This window comes from Lytechinus pictus, chromosome 17, assembly GCF_037042905.1.
Source record: "Lytechinus pictus isolate F3 Inbred chromosome 17, Lp3.0, whole genome shotgun sequence".
NCBI lineage: Eukaryota > Metazoa > Echinodermata > Echinoidea > Temnopleuroida > Toxopneustidae > Lytechinus > Lytechinus pictus.
In genome coordinates this window covers 5142351-5168208 of record NC_087261.1, presented here as the reverse complement: position 1 = coordinate 5168208, position 25858 = coordinate 5142351, and the positions used below count along the sequence as shown (strand labels likewise).

Below are 25858 nucleotides of genomic sequence, written 5' to 3'. Positions count from 1 at the left end.
CTATATGACAATATCACAGATGGTTTGACGTTATGATGGCATAATCATGTGATTACCGGAATGATGATGTGGTATCACCAGATGCACGAATCATTTGTATATTGAAAAACCTCATGATTTGGGTTGAGAGCATTTATGACATAATAAAAAGAGATTGGTATGAAACTAATTACATATATACTTGAACTGTTCTTCAAGCAAATAGAGATGCAGTGCTTCTGATCATCTGAGAAGAAAAAATCATTTACATATGAAATTAGCATGATAAGTGAGGGCTAATTTCTGGCATACTGTATGCTCACCCAAATGGCTTCCTATGTAAGAGTTTGTCCACTTTCTACAAAAAGCTCCTTGCAAAGTTGTCTTGAAAACCACATCTTAAGGTGGATTTCCAAAATGGTTTGGAAGACCGCTTAAGATCGCTTCCAAGACCATTTTGAGTGCTCACATTAAAATTGCTTAAGAAAGAACATGAGAATGGTGTCTATGACAATATTATCATTATATGCATACCTCTGTGACGACACCTGCCGCGATGGTAGAGCCTCCATACCTCAGCATAAACCTTCCTAGTTCCTTATAATCCTTGTAAAGCTCTAGACAAACTGGTCTACTCGTCTCGATCTCAATGATTGCATTCATCTGTTTAGTGAGGCATCTATTACAACAACAAATAATTTCTTACTTTACACAAAAAAAAATATGTTCAGGTAATAAAGACTATTATGACCTTTTCAACTTTGGTGGGGGTGATTGTTATTTACCTGATTGAAAGGAAGTACATGTATGAATGCTTGTAAGCAAGCATCTACAGGACCGAAGGCTTAGGGTCTACAGCCGGGGTAATAATATCCACATCATTTGGAAGCGCATAGTGACGTAATTCATAATGTGTTATGCGCTATTCAAGAACTGTCTATTATTATTATTAAGGTCATCTCTCCTGGTAATGAGGATAAATGGCTTAACAAAGGGCGCCAGTGCACAGAGTGGGAATTGAACCCAGGTAACAGGAACCCTGACTGAGCTATCACGCCTTCCTTGAACCCATGACCCCTAAATCTAATCATATCATTGTCAACTCAATACGACATCATGAACCAAGTTTGAAGTTGATCCCTCAATCCATTCTTCACCTATAGTATGGCGAGAACAAGACATTTCTAAGTATTACATAATCTGTGGCCTTTGACAATGATACATCCAAATTAATCAAAGCATTGTCACTCCAGCATACTCTTTTTTAACCATGTTTGAATTTGATATGGCTAAGGGTTCTTTACTTATCTGATAAATAAGATTGAAAGCGGGGCAGATGTATGGATGGATAGAAAACCAAAATAGATAATGCTTCCAGAAAACACCGAATGTGGGCAGAGGCCTAAGAGAAATGTTGGTAATTGCAGTACAATATCATCCATGACTTACTTTGGTTTCTTCTGTACAACCTCTCCCGTGCTTTTATGAAGGACACTGACAAGCTTCTTAATGACAGCTGGCTCACTCACGGACTGGTAGTGGATAAGTACCTATAAAATAAAGATAATAAAACAAATTAAAGGTCAAGTCCAAACAACCAAAATTCTATTTTTAACAAAATAGAGAAACATCAGACTAGCAATAGCAATGAAAATTTAATCAAAATATGATGCAAAATAAGTTAGTTACTATACTTTCAAGTTTCACTTATTCTCACAGAAAAGTGATCATGGGTGGTATGCACAAACAAAACCAACAACATCCAATGTTCACAGTTCAATTTGCATTTTATTCAATGTAGTACTACATATTTGATTTTTTTTTTTTTTATAAATCCAAATGAAAATCCACATTTATCCATGGCAGGAAATAATTCCTCAAAAAGCTGTGTGCACCTGAATCGGTAGCCTAGCTTAGCTGGGTAATAATAATAGTTGGGCCCGCTGGGAGAACAGTTTTCGGAACTGAAGTAGCTACCCTGGGTAAATATACCGTTATTATTATTTCATTGTTCGAAATAGAAATCAGAAATATAAATCCTATGAAAATTCGTTTTGCCCAATTGGGCCCTGCAGCCACTGAGCAGCGTCAAATCGACGATGCTCTATCCCTGAGATTGATGCCAAACACTGTACAGCAACTCCCCTCTTTTCATCTGACGCTGCCAGGGTTGGACTCCCGACCTCCCGGTTGCGAGGCCGACGCTCTACCAAAAGAGCCAACACATCAGTAATAATGTAAATATAATGGTTTGAACATCACCATCACGATTCATAATGATCTGGTGGATACCTGCTATATCATCAAATCTGAAAACAAAAATGTATAAGGTTCTATTGAGAACACACATGGGACAGAGAGACTGATGGATGTACAGACAGACAACTTAAGAACATGATGCCTCCGGTGACCATTTACACTGGACAGAGGCATAAAAGATGCTTTGCAGTGTATAACGATAATAAAAGTGAATGATTCTAAAAGGAAAATGTTGACTTACTGGAAAGCCCTTGGTGAGAGGGACCTCAATATTGAAGATAACTACTCGAGCTTGGAACCTTGTTGTTGCTCTTATAGGATCATGATGGGAGCAGATAACACTGCCAATCCTAAGAGAGGAAGAGATAGAAAAAAAGTGTCAATATAAAATGGTGAATAAATGACATACTAATCAGCAGTTGTGTTGTACATATCTCGTAAAACAATAATATTCACAAAATGCAACAATAAGTCACAAAGGATGGTTCTCTTTATATAGTTCCAAAATTATTTTAGTCTGCAAAAAAATAAAAATTAGAAAATAAAGTTATCTGATAGAGTAATTCTTTTCATACTGTCAAAATCTGAGGTTGCAAAATTAAATAAAAGGCAAGATACAAGAGTTTATTTGCCATATTTTCCTGACTGCTTGTAAGTTAAAGGGGAATCCAACCCAAATAAAAACTTGTTTTTATAAGGAAAAGAAAAATCAGACAAGTTGATAGGTGAAAGTTTGAACAAAATTGGACAAACAACAAGAAAGTTATGAATTTTTAAAAGTTGTAAATATTGGTAATCACTATACCCATGGAGACTTCAAATTGGCCGCATATGGGATGTCATATTGATGTAAGACAAGGACTACTCTTCCATGTACTCCACTACATATTATGGCTAAAATGTCATTTTTCCAAGAAGTTTTATTTCAAATTAAATTTTTCTTTCATGAGGACATAAAACAATATACTACCTGGGTTATATTTAGATTACTGCCCCAGGGGAATGTGTACTTAGGAGAAAACCACAAATCCCTGATTATAAAGTACATGGCCTATGGGAAAGTTGTCCTTGCCCCTTGTCATAATTTACTTACCCAATTGCCAATTAGAAATCTACATAGTATTAGTGATCTCAATTTCAAAGCAGCTATAACTTTCTTATTGCTTGTCCGATTTCTTTCAAACTTTCACTATTCTGTTTAATTTATTTTTCTCCTTCCCAACACAACATTGTATGGCCAAGGCTGGATTCCCCTTTAAAACAAGATTGCAAAGTGTGGACAATCTCATGCTTGAGTGAATCCCAAACTTCACACCATTTTTTCCTCCTTATTCTTTCAAACTCTTATTGAATTTCTTCTAAATTCTATTCCATCAAGTACTGAGTGGATTCTTGTTGATTAATTTTGACAAGTTATATATCATTCTAAAGCTTAATACATGCTTTTCAAAGCTCTTTAAAAGTCTCAAGATTCATTTTGGGTGACGTAGTTTTGGCTTTGGGGTGGCAGGTCACATTTGTAATTATCTTAAATTGCTTGTGAAACACCACCCATTGGTGAAATACTTACGTTATATTCATCATATCAACACCAGTAACGACTACGGTAGTGTGATCACCTGCACAGGACCATCTTGTGTCTTCATCATGTACTGTGATTACTGGTAAATTAAAATGAGAGAAAGATTGGCAGTGACTCATGGGTGTTGCAAGAAAATATCTACAATTAATTTCAAATCTCTGTTACAATGTTATGACTGATGGATTATTGTTTTTTTTTTATTTACTTGAAATGTACGTGTACAGTCAAGGAATTTGGTAATTCTTATAATTCAGATACTTGATTGCATTTCCTTCTTAAGTAAAACTTTGTGGCATGACCTCTTTAGAAATTTGGGGATTTACAGAGATCTATATATACCGAACATTTCTACACAAAAGTATAAACAAAAAAATGTAAAAAACTTGGGACTATATGTCTAGTCAGCAAAAATATGGTTTGCTGCACCTCAGGGATGTAGTCATAATTTACAAAGAGACATGATAGAATCAATTGTACAAACTCTTCCATATACAGCGAAACTTGTGTTAGTAGACACCAGTCTTTACCAGCCACCTGTCTCTAAATGTCATATTTTGTGTTTCACTCAGGTGGTCACTATGCACAGGTTTCACTGTACATGACACTATCTGGCCTTGCACTGAAGCATTGTAAGCCAAAACATTGAAGACCTAAAGACCTTAAAGACCTTCAAAAGTTCTTTTGGCTTTTTGTCAATTCCACACTTTTTGTTATTAATGTTGTAGTAATATGGTTGTACCCTTTTGTATTTTTGTTATACTTCTGTAGTTTTAATGTAGTGCTGAATGCTTTTATACTGTTGTATTTGAATTTTTACAAATTGTGGAAAAATATAAACTTGAAACTAAAATAAACTTGGATAAAATTGGATGACCTTACAGCCACATTTTCTGAGAGACTCTCCAAGATTCGAAAACAAATTCTTACCTTTAATAAGACCATTCTCACCAGCCGGCATCACCATGATCTTTTCTCCAATCTGGAGACTACCTGTTTCTATTTTCCCTGAGACACTCACTCCTGAACCCATACCTACAAAGGAGCAGAGAAAATGTAACCAGCCACCAAACATTCTATTGAGTTTTAATTTTTCTTTTGCCACCTTTGCACAATAGTGAGTCAGAGTGTTGAACTTGTTTTAGTATCATATGTATTATCAATATTATTATCTATAATACCCATTTGTAACACATACATGTATTAAAAGGGAACTTATTTTACAGGGATTTTTGGCTTTATTTTGTTTACCTTTTTTGATTTTGGATTAGATAATTTGATCCATTTGATAACTCTCTTTACATTTAATTAATGGTGTGGGATATTATTGTTAAACTTTTCAAATATATAAATTGACTTTCATGAATTTTCTTTTAATGACCTTATTTTATATAAGGAAGGAAATAAATGAAGAAACGAACAAACAAAGCATGCATACCCACCTTTGAAAACATCTGATACACATAATCTCATTGACTGTTCTATTGATCTTTTAGGCGGCTTCAATTTATCTAATATGACAAAAAAAAATAGACAAAGGAAACACATTTATCAAATAAATTTTGAAAAGGCAAGACATGTTAATTGCTAGACATTCACATCTGATAACAATGCTCTACAAATAAATATACAATAGGCAGGTTTATAAACTTGATTACCCAAATCTATATGAATAATGGCTTGTCTAAATAAACAAATTATTCATCTATTAAAAGAGAAACAAACCAGCAGGCTTAATAGCGCCACCTCAAGTCCTCACCTACTCAAATCTGGCCAGCATAATGCAGCATTCTTAGCTTCAAGTAGTCTTGCAATATAGACCCACTTGAATGATAACATACTAATTCACCACTCAATACATTCATACCACACTAATAATGTTACCAAGTAGCAAAACAAGAAATTTCTTCTCAAAAACATTATAGTTTCCCTGTAAATGGCTAATTCATTCTCTGTATTATTGATGGTTATCTCAAAATGTATATACCTAAGACTGGTTTCTTATAACAAACATTCAATGAGAGACCATGCAAAGTATTGGTCAGTTTGCTCTCCCCCTCCCCCCCCCCTTTAACAATCAAATACACTAACATCAATTTATTTCTTCTTTCTAAGAGAGGGGTTTATTCCATCGATTCACTAATAATCCACATATCTAATTATTCATTCTTTTTTTTTTCTCTTTCTTTTCTTTTCTTTCCTTTAAACAGCATTTTCAATTGTTGTTAGTGTATAATTTGGATAAATTGATTTGATTTCAAATGATTGAATAAAAGAAAAACTGACTTGACTTGCAATATTCCTAATTTATTTCCTTCCCTCCTTCTCTCCCTCAGCTGACTTAAAGTACCTGTACGGAATAGTAGGAATGCACCAAAGTACCACGATATGAGCGCAGGTTCTTCATTGAGAAGAGGACGGTATCAGGACAACTACCCCCTGGACAATCACCCCCCGGACAACTACCCCCCGGACAATTACCCCCCTAGGACAATTACCCCCCGGACAATTACCCCCCGGACAATTACCCCCCGAGGACAATTACCCCCCGGACAATTACCCCCCGGACAACTACCCCCCGGACAACTACCCCCCGGACAATTACCCCCCGGACAACTACCCCCCGGACAATTACCCCCCGGACAACTACCCCCCGGACAATTACCCCCCGGACAATTACCCCCGGACAACTACCCCCCGGACAACTACCCCCCGGACAATTACCCCCTATATAGACAAAGGGAGTGCACAGAGTCATACGTCGGCCGTACGTTTGACGTAAGAAGTACTCAAGACATTCTCGAGTATCTTGGAATCAAACGTACGCCGTAGGAAAGCTGTAAAATTGAGCTCCATCCATAGGCGGATCCAGGGGGGGCGAGGGGCCCGCCCCCCCCCCTATCGGCAGAGCAAAACAAATGAAGAAAAAAGGGGGGAAAGAAAGAAAAAAGAAAAAGAAGGGGAAAGAAAGGAGGAAAAATAAGAGTTAAAATAAGAGGGAGACGAGTGAAATAAAAAAAGGTCAGGGGATGACTTGGAAAATGATAAAAAAATATATTTCATGTCACTATATTAATTTTTTCGCTCGCGCTTCGGGCTCGCATAGCCTGTTCGATGAGATCACTTCACTGGCGTAAATCCGTGTTGATGGGTGGGGGGGATGACTGAAATATTTTGGCATTTTTTTGCAATCATGTGTTTAGATATGCAAGGAATTGTCATTGATATGTCCACAGTGGCGTACCGTGGGTCACGGCATTGGGGGGGGCACCAGCAAAATTTTTGAATCACTGAGTGAGTGCGCTAGTGAGCGCGCTCAGTTGCCAGTTATTCTGACCTAATAGAGACATTTTAAGGACAATGTCATTAAACGGATATGTATCTCACTGATCAAATAATGCGAGCGCGAAGCGCGAGCTGAAATTTTTTTATATTCACACCTAAAAAGGGACATTATAATCAAATTTGTGTAATTATGATAGGTACCTGTCTCGCTAAACAATGCGAGCGCGAAGCGCGAGCTGAAAATTTAGATAATTCAGACCTGAAGGGGGGCATTCTAAGGTTTCTTTGTAGGAATTAACTAGGTATACGTATTTTATTAACCAAATGATGCGAGCGCGAAGCGCGAGCTGAAAATTTTTGATATTCAGATCAGAAGAAGGGACATTTTAAGGACTGATTTTGGGAATTCATGAAGAGCAGACATATCTCACCAATCCACTAATGCGAACGTAATCACGGACAGGAAATGTTTCATATATACGAAGACCTTAACATGGGGCAATCACTTTTTGAGACATGAAAAAGAAGCATACATGTCACTACATAAAACAATGATAACTCAAGTGCTAGGAAATATATTTGGTTTGTATTGACTTGAAAACGGGATGTTTTAGTACATTCAACAGGATTATATATCTCGTTAAACAGACAGTGCGAGCACCAGGAACAATGAAGACGTAGGCCCTGGGCAAATCATTAAGTTATGATAAAAATGTTTCTTATGTAATGTAACATAACATAATTATAATATAATATAATATTATAATGAATAATATTTTCTTCTTTCACTATGTTTCTCTTCCTTTCTCCCTCTTTTCTCCTTTTTCCCCTTTCCCCGTTTTTTTTTGGGCCAGCCGATGGGGGGGGGGGGGGATGTGCCCCCATGTAGTTACGCCACTGTATGTCCATATGGCAAATACCCCTCCAATATTATTATCTTTTTTACCCCATGATGGTTAATGGTTTTATTAGAGATTACATTCATATTTTTTTGACATTCCATCTTAATCCCTTCCAAAGACCCTAACATTGATGAATTGGAAGAAACGGGGGTTTCTCTTCAATGTTATAATAAGGACATAAGTATTTCGTTTGGAAATGGTGAACTGGCTCTTTATTTGCATTTTATGATTCAATGATATTGTTTAATTTGTTAAGCGGTATTTTAGGAAGAATTTTCACCAATAAAACAATTATCCCTTGTGATTTTTTTTTCATTTCTTTCGTAAAAAATGGGGGGGGGGATGTTTATACAGGCCATCCCCCCCTCCTCGAAAAGTGGGGGGGATATATCCCCCCCATCCCCCCCGGGATTTACGCCAGTGGATGAGATACACATCTTGCTAAATAGGCTGATATGTAGCTTAAAATGTCAAGTTTTGAAGTCGATTTTACAAAGCATATTTCAGCTCGGACATTATTCATAATTTTGTTTGATTTACAAACTGATTTTTAAGTGCTCTGTTAAATGTCCGTTTTATGGTGTGAATATAACTTGCAGCTTGCGCTATGCGCTCGCATTATTTGATTTGCCAAATTATATAACAAACTACTTAAAACCCCCCTTTTATGACAGTTTACCAAAAATTTCGTCTTACGATTTGCGCTCGCATTTTTGTTAAAAATATATCAACTCACATATCCTATTCATGATTACAAAAGTGCTTAAAATATCCAGTTTTCAGGCCTCAGTGTCAACACATTTTACTCACTCATTTAGGCTTATTACATTAATAAATATGATAATAAAATTTTCATGAATTCTTAATGACTAAATTGTCCCTTTTCAGAAAAGAATATCGACAATATCACAGTTTCATATGTTTCATATCGCGCTCAGGAAGAGGAATAAGAAAGTTGTCATCATTTTCATATGATGACAAAATGTCCTTAGACCTAGCATGTCCAGGTCCTAGGTCAAAATAATAATGAAGATATCAGCTCGCGCTTCACACTCGCATCATTTATTAAGTGCTTTCCACATCCACTTCACAATTTCCATTCACAATGCTTTAGATAGTGCTCAAATTCACAATTTTCATACCGGAATATCAAGTATTTTCCGCTCGCGCTTCGCGCTCGCATTGCTTTTTCGATGAGATTAATATCATGCTCAATATAGGCTGATATGGAGCTTAAAATATCAAGTTTCGAAGTCAATATACAAAACATATTTCATCTCGGATATCGAGCTTTTTATAATTTTTTTAATTTACAAATTGATTTTTCAAGTGCTCTGTAAAATGTCCGTTTTATGGTCTAAATATTAATATTTTCAGCTCACGGTGCTCGGTCGCATTATTTGATTTGCATAGGCCTACTTCTTTATAAATTCTTACAAACCGTCCTTAAAGTGCACCTTAAACGAATTGTATACTATCATGATTGCCAATTTGTATAGAAAAAACACTGTATTTGATTATGTCATATTGTTTACAATTTAGTAAATTTGGTACTTAATTTCCTTCTTTAATGTTTAATTGCTTTCACCCAAGAATAATACACACAAACACACCTTGTAATTTACAAGGTGTTCTTGTGTGTATTATCTTTGCATAAAGTTTTTTAGCTAACTGTATTAAGTTATAAAGCCACATCTTAATCTGGAATGTGCACCAATTGTTTCATAATTCTTAGCTTCTTGTTAGTTGAACTGTTAAAAAAACTGATTTATAGGTCTACTTGACAGTGTTAGTGTTCATAGTTGCGTTATCGACTTTCAATTTTTCTACCTATTAAGGTGTTTTTTTTACGTTTTATCTATTTGCCTGATTTCTTACCTGAAATTAAACCCAAAATAAATATTTAAAAAAATCAGATCAGTTGGAATCAGGGATATTCAGCATATGTGATTATTATGACTAATCGTGTTCAATTGTTCTATGAAAACTTAGAATGAGGGCCAGTTTACAAATTTTCTGATGTATATATGCATAGCCAAACGGGAGGTTTCGGGTGCAAGCCCCCCCCCCCCCCCCCCCAATTTTTCATGATGCAGAAGGCGCCGCTAAACAAAAACAAAAAAGGAAAAAAGAAGAAAGTGAGAAAACAGGAGAAAGAGCAATATAAAAGAGAAAGAAAAAGTTATTAAAGTAATATAAAGTAGAAAATATTTCGGAAACCTGTGCCACCAACCAAAATTTACAATGGGTCCCGCCTTATTCTAACATTGATGCTGGAGAGAAGGGGGGATTTTCTGAAGGTAATTGTCTGGGGGGTAATTGTCCGGGGGGTAGTTGTCCAGGGGGTAATTTTCCGGGGGGTAAATGTCCGGGGGGTAATTTTCCGGGGGGTAATTGTCCGGGGGGTAGTTGTCCGGGGGGTAGTTGTCCGGGGGGTAGTTGTCCGGGGGGTAGTTGTCCGGGGGGTAATTGTCCGGGGGGTAGTTGTCCGGGGGGTAATTGTCCGGGGGGTAATTGTCCGGGGGGTAGTTGTCCGGGGGGTAATTGTCCGGGGGGTAATTGTCCTCGGGGGGTAGTTGTCCTCAGGGGGTAATTGTCCGGGGGGTAATTGTCCGGGGGGTAATTGTCCGGGGGGTAATTGTCCTCGGGGGGTAATTGTCCGGGGGGTAGTTGTCCGGGGGGTGATTGTCCAGGGGGTAGTTGTCCTAGAACCGAAGAGGACGACTAATCAACTAAGTGTTACTAAAATTAACCCTCTGATCTAGCAAGCAAAATGCATGTTCTTTCAGGGGGGAGGGGAGGGGGGAGGGGTCAAGTGATTATGGTTACTTTAGACATATTGGCCCGTATTCTGAAGTCGGGTTTAACTTAAACTCACGTTTAAAGTTGTGGTTTAAGTATGGGAAGCCAAAAGTATCAAATTCTTTATTAAGTTGTATGTTTCTTATATTTACTGTGCTCTTTCCTGATTCATTGATGGTGAAGACAATAATCTTTTTATACTGCCTAGACAATTATGAATGATTTGAGAGCAAAATGAGCTGAAGTATGAAATGTCTACTTTCAGTGATTTATGTAACAATTGGCTCTCCATACTTAAACCACAACTTTAAACCTGAGTTTAAGTTAAACCCAACTTCAGAATACAGGCCTTTAAGTTACCTATATGGTCTAGTAGGCAAGGGCCAGTATACCATGATGTAAGTGCTGGTTCTTTAGCTTTCTCAGATAGATTCTCACCAGTCAAACCACTGCATGGTATATATACTACATCTGATTCCTGTGGGAAATGGGACAGAATAATAGCGATGATCACCTCCAAGGAAAAGCCACTTAAATCTAAATTCGGAGTTCTAGTATAGAAATCTAAATTTTTTTTTTAAATGTAGGAAGCAATCCTTAATTGTTTATCATATGACGGAAGGCTAATTTAGAAAAACAAATTTTAATCAAATAATTCAGGCTTACTTAAAATTATATATACATTTATCTGATTCCTGTGGGAAATGGGACAGACTAATAGCAATGATCACCTTCAAGGAAAAGTCATTTCAATCTAAATTCGAGTTTTGGTATATAAATCTTATTTTCAAAAAAAAAATTGTTGGAAGCAATCCTTAATTATTTATCATACGACAGAAGGCTAATTTAGAAGAACAAATTTTAATCAAATAATTCAGGCTTACTTGAAATTATATTTATTTCACTACTACATGTACATATTTTTCTTTGTATAGCTAACACATGGAACAACATGTGGGCCACACTTTAAATGGATATGGATTTTTCAGGAATTTTTCTGATCCTCATTTGGTCATTACTCTATAATTATACATCTTCCTGGCCCTGAGAATTAATATTTTATGTTGGTTCAGCATTTCAATGACATCAATTTGCATTTTGAATGGATGAAATCAATGGCAAACAGAAGTCTTCTGGCACTGACCTTGAAGCCTGCCTGCTTCAAGAAAGAACCAAGCTTCTTGACAATTTCTGAGAACCTCTCCTCCGACCATGTCACCGTGTCCAGTTTATTGACCCCTACTACCAGCTGCCTGACTCCTAGTGACCTGACAAGTAGGGCATGTTCTCTCGTCTGACCGCCGGACTCAAAGCCAGTCTCAAACTCACCTCTTGTTGCATCTACTACTAAAATAGCAGCATCAGCCTAATGGATTAAAACACAGGTATCGATGGCAATGAGAATATATTAAAGGGGGAAGTCAAATATGATATTGCAGGGGAAAATTAAACATGGAATCTGGGCAAATTTTGTCTCCAAAATGCCAAAAAGAGCCATGGTGAACTAAAAAGAGCCGAAGAATTCCCAAACAGTCCAATGTAAACTTTATTAAACTGTAGTCAAAATTTGGCTGGTGACCTTAAAGAGCAATCCTGGAAAGTTTATTTTTATTATCATGTTTGGCAGGTAAATTGTCATCATTCACACTTTTTAATAAACAGTTACAAATTCTAACAATACAAAAAATCCAGCATTATAATCATTACTAGTTACTACTACTATCATCATCATCACCACCATCATTGTCACCTCCACCACTCTACCACCACCATCATCATCATCACCATCACCACCATCCACACCATCACCACCATCATCACCATCATCACCACCATCACCACCACCATCCACACCATCACCACCATCATCACCATCATCACCACCATCACCACCACCATCCACACCATCACCACCATCATCACCATCATCACCACCATCACCACCACCATCCACACCATCATCATCATCATCATCAACATCACCACCATCACCACCACCATCCACACCATCACCACCATCATCACCATCATCACCACCATCACCACCACCATCCACACCATCATCACCACCACCATCACCACCACCATCCACACCACCACCACCATCATCATCATCATCAACATCATCACCATACCTGTGCAGCACCTGTGATCATGTTTGGTATGAAGTCTTTGTGTCCCGGTGCATCTAGTAAGGTCACTAATCTATGAGTTGTCTCAAAACGTGTTAAACCAACATCCATAGTGATACCCCTGAAAAAAAGCCACAATGTTAGATTTCAATAGAAAATGTTCAAGTATATTACCATGTGAAAGTCCTTGTGAGAACCATTTGGTATCTCTTAAAGAACTCTTGTCACTCACTGCCTTGTGGCATATTTTTAATACTATTTCAATTTACATATTTTCAGTAGTGAATCTGAGCAGAGTATCCATTAACTTGTATTTAGTGCAGTATTTATATCATTTACCGATAAGTATTTTCTTGGATTTTGTTTATATTTGCCTCATTTGATGTTACACGTATTATTTAATGTATATAAATGTAAAGGTATGTTTCTGTTACAGTAGCTCCAGTAAGGACTCAGCAGAGCAAGATTCTGCTGCATAAAACCACAGCCATATGAATCCCATTACATAGGCAACATTTTTTAGGTCCAAGTTAGTCAGTCACAGTGGCTGAACTTCTAAACAACAAAACTTCCCCTCTGGCTTGTTTCTTAAAGTGGAGAATATGACAGAGCAGGGATTCCAACCTCATGATCATGAGCCCAATGCTATATAACCACTGTTTGTAAACTCCTATAAAAATCTTCTTGCTAAAAAAGGGGCTATCTAAGCAATAAAGACAGGAAGTGACATAGCTGCCGACCTTTTGAGACCAGGAATCAGAATAATGTTTGTTTTGTTTAAAGAGGAATATTTACAGAAGTTGTATACTTTAACATATTTGGCTATTGATAGAAAAAAGAGGAATCTTTGGAAAATCATGCATTTCAAGAGGTCCAAAAAGTAATCATTAATAGGAATAGTTGGCAGCAAGCAGGGGTGTGAGTGATCACAAAAAAAAATGATCTGAAAAAAGCTGAAGAGTGTTGAAACAGTCTGAAATAGAAAGGGGTCCCATACTTTTTGTACAGAGGAAGGCCAAAAATTAGCTGAAATTAAGCTGAAAATCAAAACAAAAAAATCTGAAATCAGATAAAAATCTGAACTCTCACACCCCTGAGCAAGGGAAATAATTAAATCAATAACACAAATAAATGAATAATCAATAACACAAATAAATGAATAATCAATAACACAAATAAATGAATAATCAATAACACAAATAAATGAATAATCAATAACACAAATAAATGAATAATCAATAACACAAATAAATGAATAATCAATAACACAAATAAATGAATAATCAATAACACAAATAAATGAATAATCAATAACACAAATAAATGAATAATCAATAACACAAATAAATGAATAATCAATAACACAAATAAATGAATAATCAATAACACAAATAAATGAATAATCAATAACACAAATAAATGAAAAATCAATAACACAAATAAATGAAAAATCAATAAAACAAGTAAATGAAAAATCAATAAAACAAGTAAATGAAATAAAATAGAATCATTGTTTCTTACCTTCCTCTCTCTTCCTCAGTCTCATCCAGCACCCAAGCATAGGCAAAGGAAGCCTTGCCCTGTTTACGAGACTCTGTCTCATATTTATGCATGACCCTCTGATTGACCTGACCTAGGAGGTAAAGAAGATGACCCATCAAGGTCGACTTGCCAGCGTCAACGTGACCGATGACCACTAGATTCAGAAGCTCCTTGCCAGACTGTCGCTTCTCAAGCTCTTTGGCGATGTCAATTGACTGTATAGGATGTAGAGACAGATGTAAATCAAAGCCAGATCTTTGGTTGCTTGATTACTTTTGAGGGGAAAGTAATGTTATAATTTCATTTTCTTGAACTTCTTTTGTACAGTATAATTGTGATAACTGCATAGAGATGACTGAGCAAAGTGAAAGATTAAAATCTCATAGTATCTCTTATCTAATAAAATTTGATTACCGTGTGTCCGTAACACAGAGCTTAGCAAGTAATTGCAAAGTTGAATTGGAAGATTGATTGTACAAACATGTAAATATCATTGAAATCAAGTGTAAAAGCCCTCTGATGAAACACAAAGAATTGTTTTACATTACCTGGTAAACAAAAAAGAAACCAACATAATTTCCCCAATAATCATAACAAAAAAGTTAGCCAGCAACACTGACCTCACATTGGCTTCACACTGATCAATTGATAAATGCCAAGCAACAGGTCCAAAGCCTGTGTGAAACATCTACCTAGCATTAAGTATCAATCAACATTTCAGGTTCACCAGGAAAGAAGCGCAGTACTTACTGAAGCTTTCCTGCCTTCCTTTCTACTTGGTGTTGATGTTGCTGAAGAATATGCTTGAAGGTCGGGTTCACTACATACATTTGGAAGGGACTCCCTACATTAAAAAAGAAAGAACATTCAGTTGTAAGAATCAAAGAAATGTTACTAATAGCAGCTGGTATTTCAATAGGATATGGACAAGTTTAGCTTGGCTTCACCTTACTATGCACCTTACTAATAGTAAACAGTGGACTCATTGAATTAAAAGTGGGCTCATTATTGCTGCATCCTTAATACCAATCATTTAGTATGCTCATTTATCAGTGGATGCCCTCTCAGTGAATTAAGCATACAAAAGATGTGCATAAACCTTGGTTTACAAACCAATGGAATCAAAACCATCTTTGAGAACTGGGGCATAAAAGAGTAGAATAACCATACTAACCTGCTGCTTCTCCTACTGCTACTTGACTCTGATAACCGTGTGGGAGAAAGCGCTCCTTTGCGTGACCCTGCTCCTTCAACCTTCATCTCCCCTTCCCCTCCTCCTCCTCCTGCTACTCCTCCTCCTTCAGGGCTTTTCCCTTTACTGGTGTCTTCAACTTTGACTTGGAATCCTTGTTTAGGATCTTTGCCTTCAAAGGTGAGTCTTGTGATTTGTGTTGCGGCATCATCAACAGTATGAGTGACCCGTAACCTAGAATCAAGCTCTGCTGTGTTGTCTGTTCTCTGGGGCCCTTCGAGATATTGGGGGAAACAGAAGCCTTGAGTTAAACAAGAGAGGGATCAGAACCTTCATGTAGAATTCAAATGTATCATTTCATATGCGACAATACAGATAGACCAACTCGTAGTGTGCAATTAACTTAAGATCTATTCTATCTGCCTCACAAAAAAGAGCATTTTCATTTCACACCTTAGCATAATCATTACTTATACAGCAACTTGTCATAGAACATAAGTCCCCTCCCCCAAATGTAAAAACATTTCAATCAATACATCTTAAAATACTGAATAATGGTTTTATAACATTTATGAGCACATAACTGCATAAAAAATGGTTTACCTAATTCAGTTTGCTCTAATATCGACACTTTGTGTACAATATCAAAGAAATTTGAGCACATAGATAAATTATCATTGTAGCAGTTTGTACAAGTTCCTGTCTGTACTTGTACAGAAATTACAAGACGTTAATTAACCATCCAAAATGAAAAAATGACAATCTGTATTCTAATTGTCTCCTCAATAATAAATGATGCATTAAATCCAATACATGAAAGTCCCCTTACTTTGATTCAGAGGAACAAAAGCTCTCTGCTGCTGTTGTTTAACCATATCATCAGGAGAAGGAATTGAGAAGTCAAAAGGCTTAACCTCTCGCCAGCTCTCTTCTTTAGCTTCCTCCTGTCTGCTCTTCTGTCTTTCAAACGAGAACTGCTTGTGGAGGACTCTCCTCTGAACACCACGATACCCTACCCTACTTCTTCCAATTGCTGCAGCTTTGGCGGAAGCTGTTCTGCACTGATGGCAAAGAGCATTCCCGAAGGTCGACAACGGAGCAAATAAGCCAGATGAGTTCCGGTTCGCTTTGGAATGTGTTTGAGGTTTGTGTAAAGAGGTATATGTGGCTTGTTGATTTGATTTCCTTGAAGAGGATAATTTCTGTGCCTCTTTCCATGAGGGGATCCCTGAGACAGGCAGCTGAGGTTGCGTATTTTCATCAAAGTGAAAAGATCTGGAATGACTTGGAGGATGAATAAAAGATTCAAAGCCTGGTGGAACACGAGGAGTTTTTAATTCTACAGAAGGCTTTACACTCTCATCTCTATCAACTACACCGGAAACACCAGATGAGCCTAAACTTAATGTCCCTATCTGATCATCTGCTGCTTTCTGCTTAATTTCTTTCCTCGTGTGCAGTTTTGAAGAGCCAGACTTAACAGATTTAACCTCTGAGGTTTCTGATTGTTTCTCATCTTTCTTTCCCAACTGCAACCCAATAGGATCTTTAAAAGTAGTTTGATCAGCAGTTGCTAAATCTGCAAGAGAAACACCACTTCCTTGGGCAGTCCTACCACTGAAACCACATACATTATCTGACAAAGAGCCTAATGCTGAGGCATTTGATGAAGAAAGATGACTGGATGCTAAATCTGCAAGAGATAAACCACTAGATGGAGTAGACTTGCTTCCAGGTGTTTTCATACTACTATGCTTGTTGCTTAGCTGATATTGTTTTGGAGATGATGAAAAGTGACTAGACGCCAAGTCTGACAAGGATACACCACTAGATGGTGTAGGCTTCACACTGGGTGCATTCCTGTCTTCCTGCTTGGTGCCAAGTAGCGACTGTTTGGGAGGTGATGACAAGTGACTGGATGCCAAGTCCGATAGAGATACATTCCCTGAAAGTGTTGATTTCAAACCTGTTGCTTTACCCTGCTTGTTCATTTGTGGAATTCTGGAAGAAGGTGAGTGATGGCCACTAGCTAGATCAGCAAGAGAAATGCTTTCCTGCGTGGCACTACTTGGTGTTGGATGAGGCACTTTTGATGACAACAGTTGACTTGAAGCCAAGCCCCCTAATGAGACGTTACAAGGCACAGGAGTTTTTCCCTTCAAAGAACCTTGTCCAAAGGCTAAATCTGCCAATGAGGCTGACCCAGATTTACTTCTAACACTCAAACTCCCAGATGTCAATGGCTTCCCAACCTCTGAGGCAGTCATGTGACTGGCTGCCAAGTTTGAGCGTCCTGAAGAGAGAGCTAGATCTTGTCCAAATGGAGGGGCACGCCCCTTTGTTCCTTTCAAAACTGCATTATTCCTACTTTCTTGCATATTTGGCAACTCTGCAAGGCTGACTCCACCAGCTTGCATAGACAAACCAGGCTCAACTAAGAGCTGACTTTGCATCTGACCTTGCGGTATATACCCCTTACCTTTGGGGTAAAATTGCATAATTCCTTCTTGATTGACACTACTACAAGCCTTGACATCACTTGACTCAACACCATGTGCAATGCTCTCTTTTACCTGTGGACATGCCCCGCTACTACCCAAGTTAAAATGTACCAGATCTTTGTCAGCAGCAACCTTTTCATAATACGACTGGAATCTACCGGTTGCAGGTTGATTTGCAACAAGGGTATTTGAAAAAGACGATGCATTGGCCTGTCCTTTGAATGACCCGATCTCTTGAGACACGGTTTTCTTTGACATATGTACACCACCTGCCCTACTATCCCCACCTACACTACTCTTTATGACAGCATCTTGTGAGTTATTTTTCTTTCTATCTACTGTTGGGTCTTACCTTACCATGGCCAAGGTTCACATGCAGGAGGTCAAAGGTCACCAAAGAGGTCAAAGGTCAGCAGAAGGTAAGAGTTTCAAGGAGAGAAAAGGAAAATAAGGTAGAGAAAAGATAAATGAAGAAACAAAAGGCAAAGATTTAGCATCTATATACTGAAATAATTTTATACAATGGAAGCAGTGCTCAACTAAATGTTTTCTAAATATGACAGCCCTCAGTAAAAGGTCATATTGAAATAGCAAAGTGATTCCTATTACTAAAAGAATACCATAGCCAAATGAAATAGTGAACAAGATATGGTTAACAAAAAATCATTAATCAAGAGAGCAGACAAATGGTTTTAACACTTTTACTTTGCTGATGATGCGCTAAACAATGGTACGTTCCTATTTTCACAGTAAAACTGGCGTCCCTGTGTTAAGACAAAAGATGTCACCCACTAGCGATGTGTTGACTTTTGCCATTTGTCCAGTATCAAATTTGGGAATGCATTCATCCATTTTTTCACGACTGAATAACTATGGCATTTTGCCATTGAAAATTAAAAAAGATTTACGGTAGATGGTCGACCAAAATGGTTGCAATACGATTTTCAATAAGGTATCTTCAGAGCTACCTTATATGGTGATGTGAAATAAAAAATCTCTATTCTAGGATTATAATCGATCATACATGCAATACTTATCATACCCCATGGTTCATCACAATCTAAGCTGCAGCCCATATAAATGAAAAATAAAATGTTGCTACATTGGTAGGCAGTGATGAAAGTAAATGGATATCCTGTTGACTTTGAAGCAGAAAAGCGTGGATATTTCTTTTGATATTCACCTGTTCTCGAGTCTATCCGGGTCTTTTTGTTGGTTTCTTGCTTGTTCAGGATAGCATCCAGAGCTCGTTCGTAGTCAAACTTGTTAGCAACCACTGCATCGATGAGAACATGTTCTGGTGTGGTGTCACCGACTACATTTCGGATCTCATCAAGGCAAGACTGTAATCGAGCTGTTGTAAAGGACGGGAGAGAGTGAGTCACGTGACAATGGCATAGCAGAGTGATACTGGTATCTTTCAAGATGTACATGTAAATATCATCAACCTTCTAATTTTAGTCAGAAAGATTTATGTTAAGTGATTTCTTTTTAAAAAGAAAGCATCAAATCCTTGCCTAAGTGTGGATGAATTCCACCAAAACAACGGAGTCTTATAAAATATTTGTGCTATCATGATGAATTTGATATCTAACAAACGACTATGTCATGCCCCTTCATCACATTGCTTTGTCATCAGGAGCTGAAAAATATTTAGGTGTCATTTTTTCCCCAAAAATCTTCACATTTTAGACAAATTAAAAATAAAAACTTGACAAAAACATTTCATATTTGTGCTAGTTACTTCTTAAACAAACATTTCAGATAACTTACACTTTTTTTTCAGTGGTAACATATCATGATAGAAAATGTAATATAAATTATAGATTTGACATTTATATATTTCTATGAAATGTTTAAAAATAACAAACAATAGAATACATTTGGCACGAAAATATTACTAATTTTTCTTCAAAGAAAATTCCACCTGAAATATAATTTAATCCCAACGCTCTTTCGTTTGATACCAAATTCATCATTTGGTATCAGACCCGTTCCAAATAGCAAATGCTTTTAATAATTTTTTCGTTGAAATCGGTCCAAAGCTAGCTAATATCACTCCTCAAAATAATACAGATTTCAGAACTTATCTATCTGAACCAAATTCAAAATCTTTGTTTTTAAATCCGGTAAGCCAACGTGAAATATGTAACATTGTCATGCGTTTCGATAACAATAAAGCCCCAGGTCTTGATGAATGCTCACCTAAGATTGTTAAACTTGTAATCGAACTAATTAGCGAACCTTTATGTCATATATTCAATCTATCGTTAACCTCTGGGGTGTTTCCTGAAAAAATGAAAATTGCGCGAGTTTCTCCAATTTTTAAAGCTGGTGACAAAGAGCAGATCGGTAATTATAGACCCATATCAGTGCTCTCTATATTTTCTAAAATATTGGAAAAGATTATTTATAAAAGGGCCTATAATTTTCTTGAAAATAACAAGTGTCTTTTTGAATCTCAATACGGATTTCGTAGTGACCACTCAACAGAACTAGCTCTTCTCGAATTAACAAATACCATAATTGACTCCTTTGAGCACGACTCATTCGCAATAGGGATATTTATTGACTTGTCAAAGGCGTTTGACACAATTAATCATAATATACTTTTATCAAAACTAACTAACTATGGTATTCGTGGAACTGCCCTCGACCTTTTTTCTAGTTACCTCTCAAATCGGAAACAATGCACCGTTTATAACTCCGTTCAGTCTGAATTTAAGACAATTAAATGTGGAGTACCACAAGGGTCATTGCTTGGCCCACTTTTGTTTATTCTATTTATTAATGACATTTATCGTTCGTCTAATCTCCTTTCCTTTATCATGTACGCCGACGATACCAATATTGTTTATTCTGATAGAAATCTTCATCACTTGTGTGAAACTGTAAATACTGAACTAACAAATGTTTGTAAATGGTTTTGTGCAAACAAGCTTACCATCAACTATAAAAAATGCAATTACATTATATTCCGTAACTCCACAAGGCGTATTGATTTTAATCATGTAGTGGTGAAACTTAACAACCAAATTATTCCCAGAGTTGAAAATACAAGGTTTCTTGGCGTAATTATTGATAGTAATTTAACATGGATACATCACATAAATGAAATTGAGAACAAAGTTGCAAAAAATATTGGAATAATACATCGCCTAAGTTTTTACTTGCCTAAAACTGTATTGCGTACATTATATTGCTCTTTAATCTTGCCATATTTTTATTACTGTAATTTGGTCTGGGCGAACACATACCAAACACATCTTAAGAAATTATGTTCCCTTCAAAATAAAATTGTGCGTATTATTTCTCCAGATTACAATATACCACTAGCAAATACTAAAAATTTGTTTCATTCCCTAAAATTGTTGAAATTAGACGACATCAATAAACTTCGACAATGTCAGTTTCTCTACAGGTGTTTAAATTCTCAAATTCCACACAAATTTCGTGATTTGTTTACGCATGTTTCCAACATACATAATTTTGATACCCGCTCAAATAATCAAATATTCATTCCCAAACATAGAAAAATAATCTTTCAACACAACATTCGTTATACTGGCCCCAAAATATGGAACGAAATACCGGATTACATAAAACAATCTCTATCGTCAAGTAGCTTTAAGTATAAAATGAAAAAACTTCTTCTGTCATTTTATATATGAATATTTTTCAACTTACGTTTCCTTTTGACTTTAAGTTAACATGAACCATGGACAATTGTTGTTGCGGCATTTATATTTTTGCCCACACTGATACATTTGTTGAGCATTCTATTTTATACAGTAATTCATGCCCGCCTCCCGCTCACGTCTCCCTCTCTCGTTCCATTTCCTTCTCTTCTTTTTCTCTGCCCTTTCTTTTGTATTGTATTTTGTATTGTATTTCTGTCTATAGGCGTATCCCGTCACAAGCCTCGGCTTTTAGGGTATACGCCTTCTTCTTTATACCAAACATGTACATATTTATATTCCTCATAACAATTTGATTTTTGTATGAACTAATGTTTATGAAAAGTGTTTTGAAATGGAAGAAAATAAATGTTTATTTGAATTGAATTGAATTGAATCATGGTAGACTACCTATATTCATATTTCTGGAGATATAGTGAATTTTACAATGTTTGGCAAGCAAACAAATTTCACTGAATTCCATGCATGCATGTAAACTTTTTTTGGCCTCAACTGTATATGATGGACATACCTTCATCTACATCACTGAGTTTTGGTCGCTCATAATTCCTTGAATCAGCAAGAGGTTGCTCTGAATCACTATTTCTATCATCCTCTCCAATATCTTCTAGGTACGATGACAGCTCATGATGGCCACGACGATACAAAAATTGTTCGGCTATTTAATCAAAAAAGTAAATATTCATAAAATGAATAAAGAAGTAATGATGATATTATAATAATGATGGTGGTGGTGGTGATGGTAAAAAGATAAAACAAGAATGATCAAGATGATGAAAAAATGATACTGATCGCTGTAAATATAAATAAATAAAAAAAAGTTTGTAAAAAATAAACACATAAGTCTTACTAGAGAAAGATCATAGCCATATTATACCCCTAGAAGCACTGCTGAACTATATGCATATTAAGAATTTTGCATAAAATGCTTGAAGCAAAAAGAAATAACGATTGTTTGAAAAAGCTGAAGATAAATGTAAATTTTTAAATCTTTCAAATTTTACTGTTCAACAAAATAAAAGACAAAACAAGTTGAAAAATAACTTATAATATACATCGTAAATTTTCTCTTTCAATATCTACATGTACATAATGTCTTACAGCAATGGCAAATATTAAGCCATACTCCCCTTCCAATATTTAATAGTCAAATTTTTACACATTAAGTTTTTGGCATTCCAAGATCAGATTAATGTTCTTTTCCCGATGGTATATGATTAGTGGTTTTTTAAGATTAGGAGGAGAGTTTTAGAGTGAATTTTACCTGTGGCTGGTGATGCCCCATACATGAAGTCATCCTCAACAGAGTGACCATACACATCATCGTAACCTTCATAATCTGCAAACATCAATTTTCATAATTAAAATTTGAATCAGCATTTTTTTAAATTTCAAATGTGATGAAAGAGTACAAATTGAAGTGATGCTGAATAATTAAATATTTATCGATGAAAGCAAATTGAATGGATATTGCAAATGATTGCCCATCCTTCCTGTTTTCGCCATTTTCCTAAAAGAATGGATGCCAATCTTTTTTTTTTTTCCATGGTCATGGACATGGAAAAGAAAAATGTTGGCACAAATTTTTCCAAGGACAGTCTTTTGTAACATCCATCTTTTGATGCGCCGTTTGTGGGTTATTTCTGAAATTTATGATAAACAAATAAAATTTGTTAGCTAGCTTAAAAATCAATTTTCATCCGATAATGAATTTTTTTCACTTTAACGGACAAGTATGTTTGCAGGTAATAAGACTAAGTTAGATTCCCTGGGCCGATTGCACGAAACGATCTTTGCAAGAACTGTCTTTCATGTCACCCATTCATGTGCTAGATCTGTGAACATGGTGAAATGCATAATGAAAAATTGAAAATGCGTTTCACCATGTTCAGCACATCATAATGGGTCAATGGATGACATGAAAGAAAGTTCTTGCAAAGATCCTTTCATGAAATCGGCCCAGGGAATCTAACTTAGTCTTACTTAGTTCAATTGGGTGGAGTTGCCAGTTCGAACATGGTCATGGATTTCATTTAGATTTTGGAATCACGATCAAATCGGATCGGGATTTCAGCTCAGGTACGCAAAGATCGAGGTAGACCAAAAGCTTCGGTCTCTGTTAATTTGGTTGTTCTGCTGAACTCTGTTGGCTCCACTCACCATTTAGATACTGAAGTTCTAACTCGATCTGCATGCTGCACAGGGACTCAATGGCCTTATTTATGTTTATGTATTAAGTTCAGATAAACCAGGGAAGTGGGAGTTGCGCGACAGCCGAAGTATCACTGTTTTTGTTCTTTTAAGTTTATTTTTTCCCCATTTTGGTGCATTTCAGGCCAAAACGGAATAATAATCTTTATTTTGGTCCAGTTCATTTTATATATTTTTATGAAATAAAGACAAAAATCGATGAGCCCCATCGGGGGGATTTGCATTGTTAATCCCCTAATGGCGGCTGCACAATCGCGAGCCATCTGTGTACGACTCTACGTGGAGAAATTTAAAAAAAATTAAAAATGTTTAAAAACTCCTCGAAATTAAACAGACGGCTGCCAGCTAGTAAGACTAAGAGTAAGAAGATCGACGTGATTCATAAATTGAAAGTTAAGTTTCACATCTAGGCCTATACCAAATTCCTGTTTTGTAAATTCTCATAGCCATTTTAAAACAGCCCAGCGATTTCTGCCAGGGTCTGGTATGACAAGCCCGAGACTGGGATCCCCGAGCATCCCGAGCGCGCGAGCGCGAGCTGATGATGCGATCACTCTAGGCGACACCCCAATACTTACCCGTGCTAATAAACTGGGACTCCACTCACGCGCGTTTGGGCCTCCCTAGCTTAGAACTAAGCACTAATATCACCTTAAAAACTAAATCTACAAGGTATGTATAATCTATTTATAAATTTAATAATGTTTAATCGGTACTCACCGGTTCTTTTGTTGCATTTTCAGACCATTTCTCACAATTCTTCGTAAATATTTGCGGCAAATTTTGTCGCCATAGACAGCTTAGCGTCCATCTTTATTGATAAATGGAGCGCCCTTTACGATAGTTGTTAATGCCGCGGAGAAATCGTTAGGCATTTTGGCCTGTGTTCAAGGCGTTCTTTCTGTTTTATTTTTATATTGAAGATTGTGCATTTGTTGAATAGCGCCGTCTACGTCAGGTATGAGATCGAGTGTATAAATACACTCTTCCAAAATAATTATGATTCCGACCTGGCGCTGTTTAACTTCAATCTCTTTCACCTAAATTAGCGATGAATGCTAGCATTATAAAATATATATTATTAACGTCTGACGAAAAGAATAACCAACCGATCAGCTGACGAGAACGCGAATCACGTGATCTTCATATTATCAGCTTCGATCGCGAGTCAGAAGAGAGGAGCAGTTGCCCAGAAAATCAGGAAAAAGCCGTGAAAATGTAAGTTCCCCTTCATTTCTTTCAATTTTTTTTATTGCTAACAATGTATTCAATTAGTGAGATCGAAATGTAATGATTAGACAGTACGATAGCTTGTAGTTTTGATAAAATACAAAAATAATCATCTTCACAAAGATTTCTGACACAAAATACTACTGATGTCGCCTATGAGGTCCATACATGTAATGTTGGACCTCATTGGTACTAGGAGTGGATGCGATCGCGATCGACAAGTTTAGGACTAGATCTCTAGTACTGTATCACTAACACGGTGTGTAATATGTGGGACTTGGTAGGAAAATGTTCTCCCAAGTCCAAGATCGCGATCACAGGATATAAGTTAGCATCTGACCATCATGGTTCTCAATTTAAGTGCATAGTTACCTTCATCAAAGTTCTTCCCTCTGATATTTCTATGGCGTGCCATTGATCAACAATCTCCCTAGGTACAAAACCGTAAAAAACAGAACATCATTTAACGTAGGATCATCTCAATCATGAACGTGTTTCACATAGAATTCCACCATATTTGCTGACGTACACAACGCATGCGCACAT

General features: G+C 36.7%; 1 protein-coding gene across 2 annotated transcripts in view; it reads right to left on the bottom strand.

Annotated features, from left to right (window-relative positions):
- The window catches only part of LOC129280654 (HBS1-like protein), a 29601-nt gene extending 3743 nt beyond the window's left edge, over positions 1-25858 (bottom strand). Inside the window, exons 1-17 of one of the 2 annotated variants that reach the window (XM_064111905.1) lie at positions 25685-25846; positions 23136-23210; positions 22383-22529; positions 19357-19527; positions 16502-18520; positions 15655-15946; positions 15231-15324; positions 14460-14695; positions 12942-13059; positions 11951-12172; positions 11167-11284; positions 5260-5328; positions 4748-4852; positions 3809-3899; positions 2480-2588; positions 1429-1529; positions 514-658 (exon numbers count right to left, since the gene is read on the bottom strand). In XM_064111905.1, coding sequence (XP_063967975.1) covers positions 514-658; positions 1429-1529; positions 2480-2588; positions 3809-3899; positions 4748-4852; positions 5260-5328; positions 11167-11284; positions 11951-12172; positions 12942-13059; positions 14460-14695; positions 15231-15324; positions 15655-15946; positions 16502-18520; positions 19357-19527; positions 22383-22529; positions 23136-23210; positions 25685-25727 — 4155 coding nt within the window. In that variant the 5' untranslated portion in view covers positions 25728-25846. Of the gene's footprint in view, positions 1-513; positions 659-1428; positions 1530-2479; positions 2589-3808; positions 3900-4747; positions 4853-5259; positions 5329-11166; positions 11285-11950; positions 12173-12941; positions 13060-14459; positions 14696-15230; positions 15325-15654; positions 15947-16501; positions 18521-19356; positions 19528-22382; positions 22530-23135; positions 23211-25684 lie in introns of both variants that reach the window. The other variant, XM_064111906.1, reaches the window with a different exon arrangement.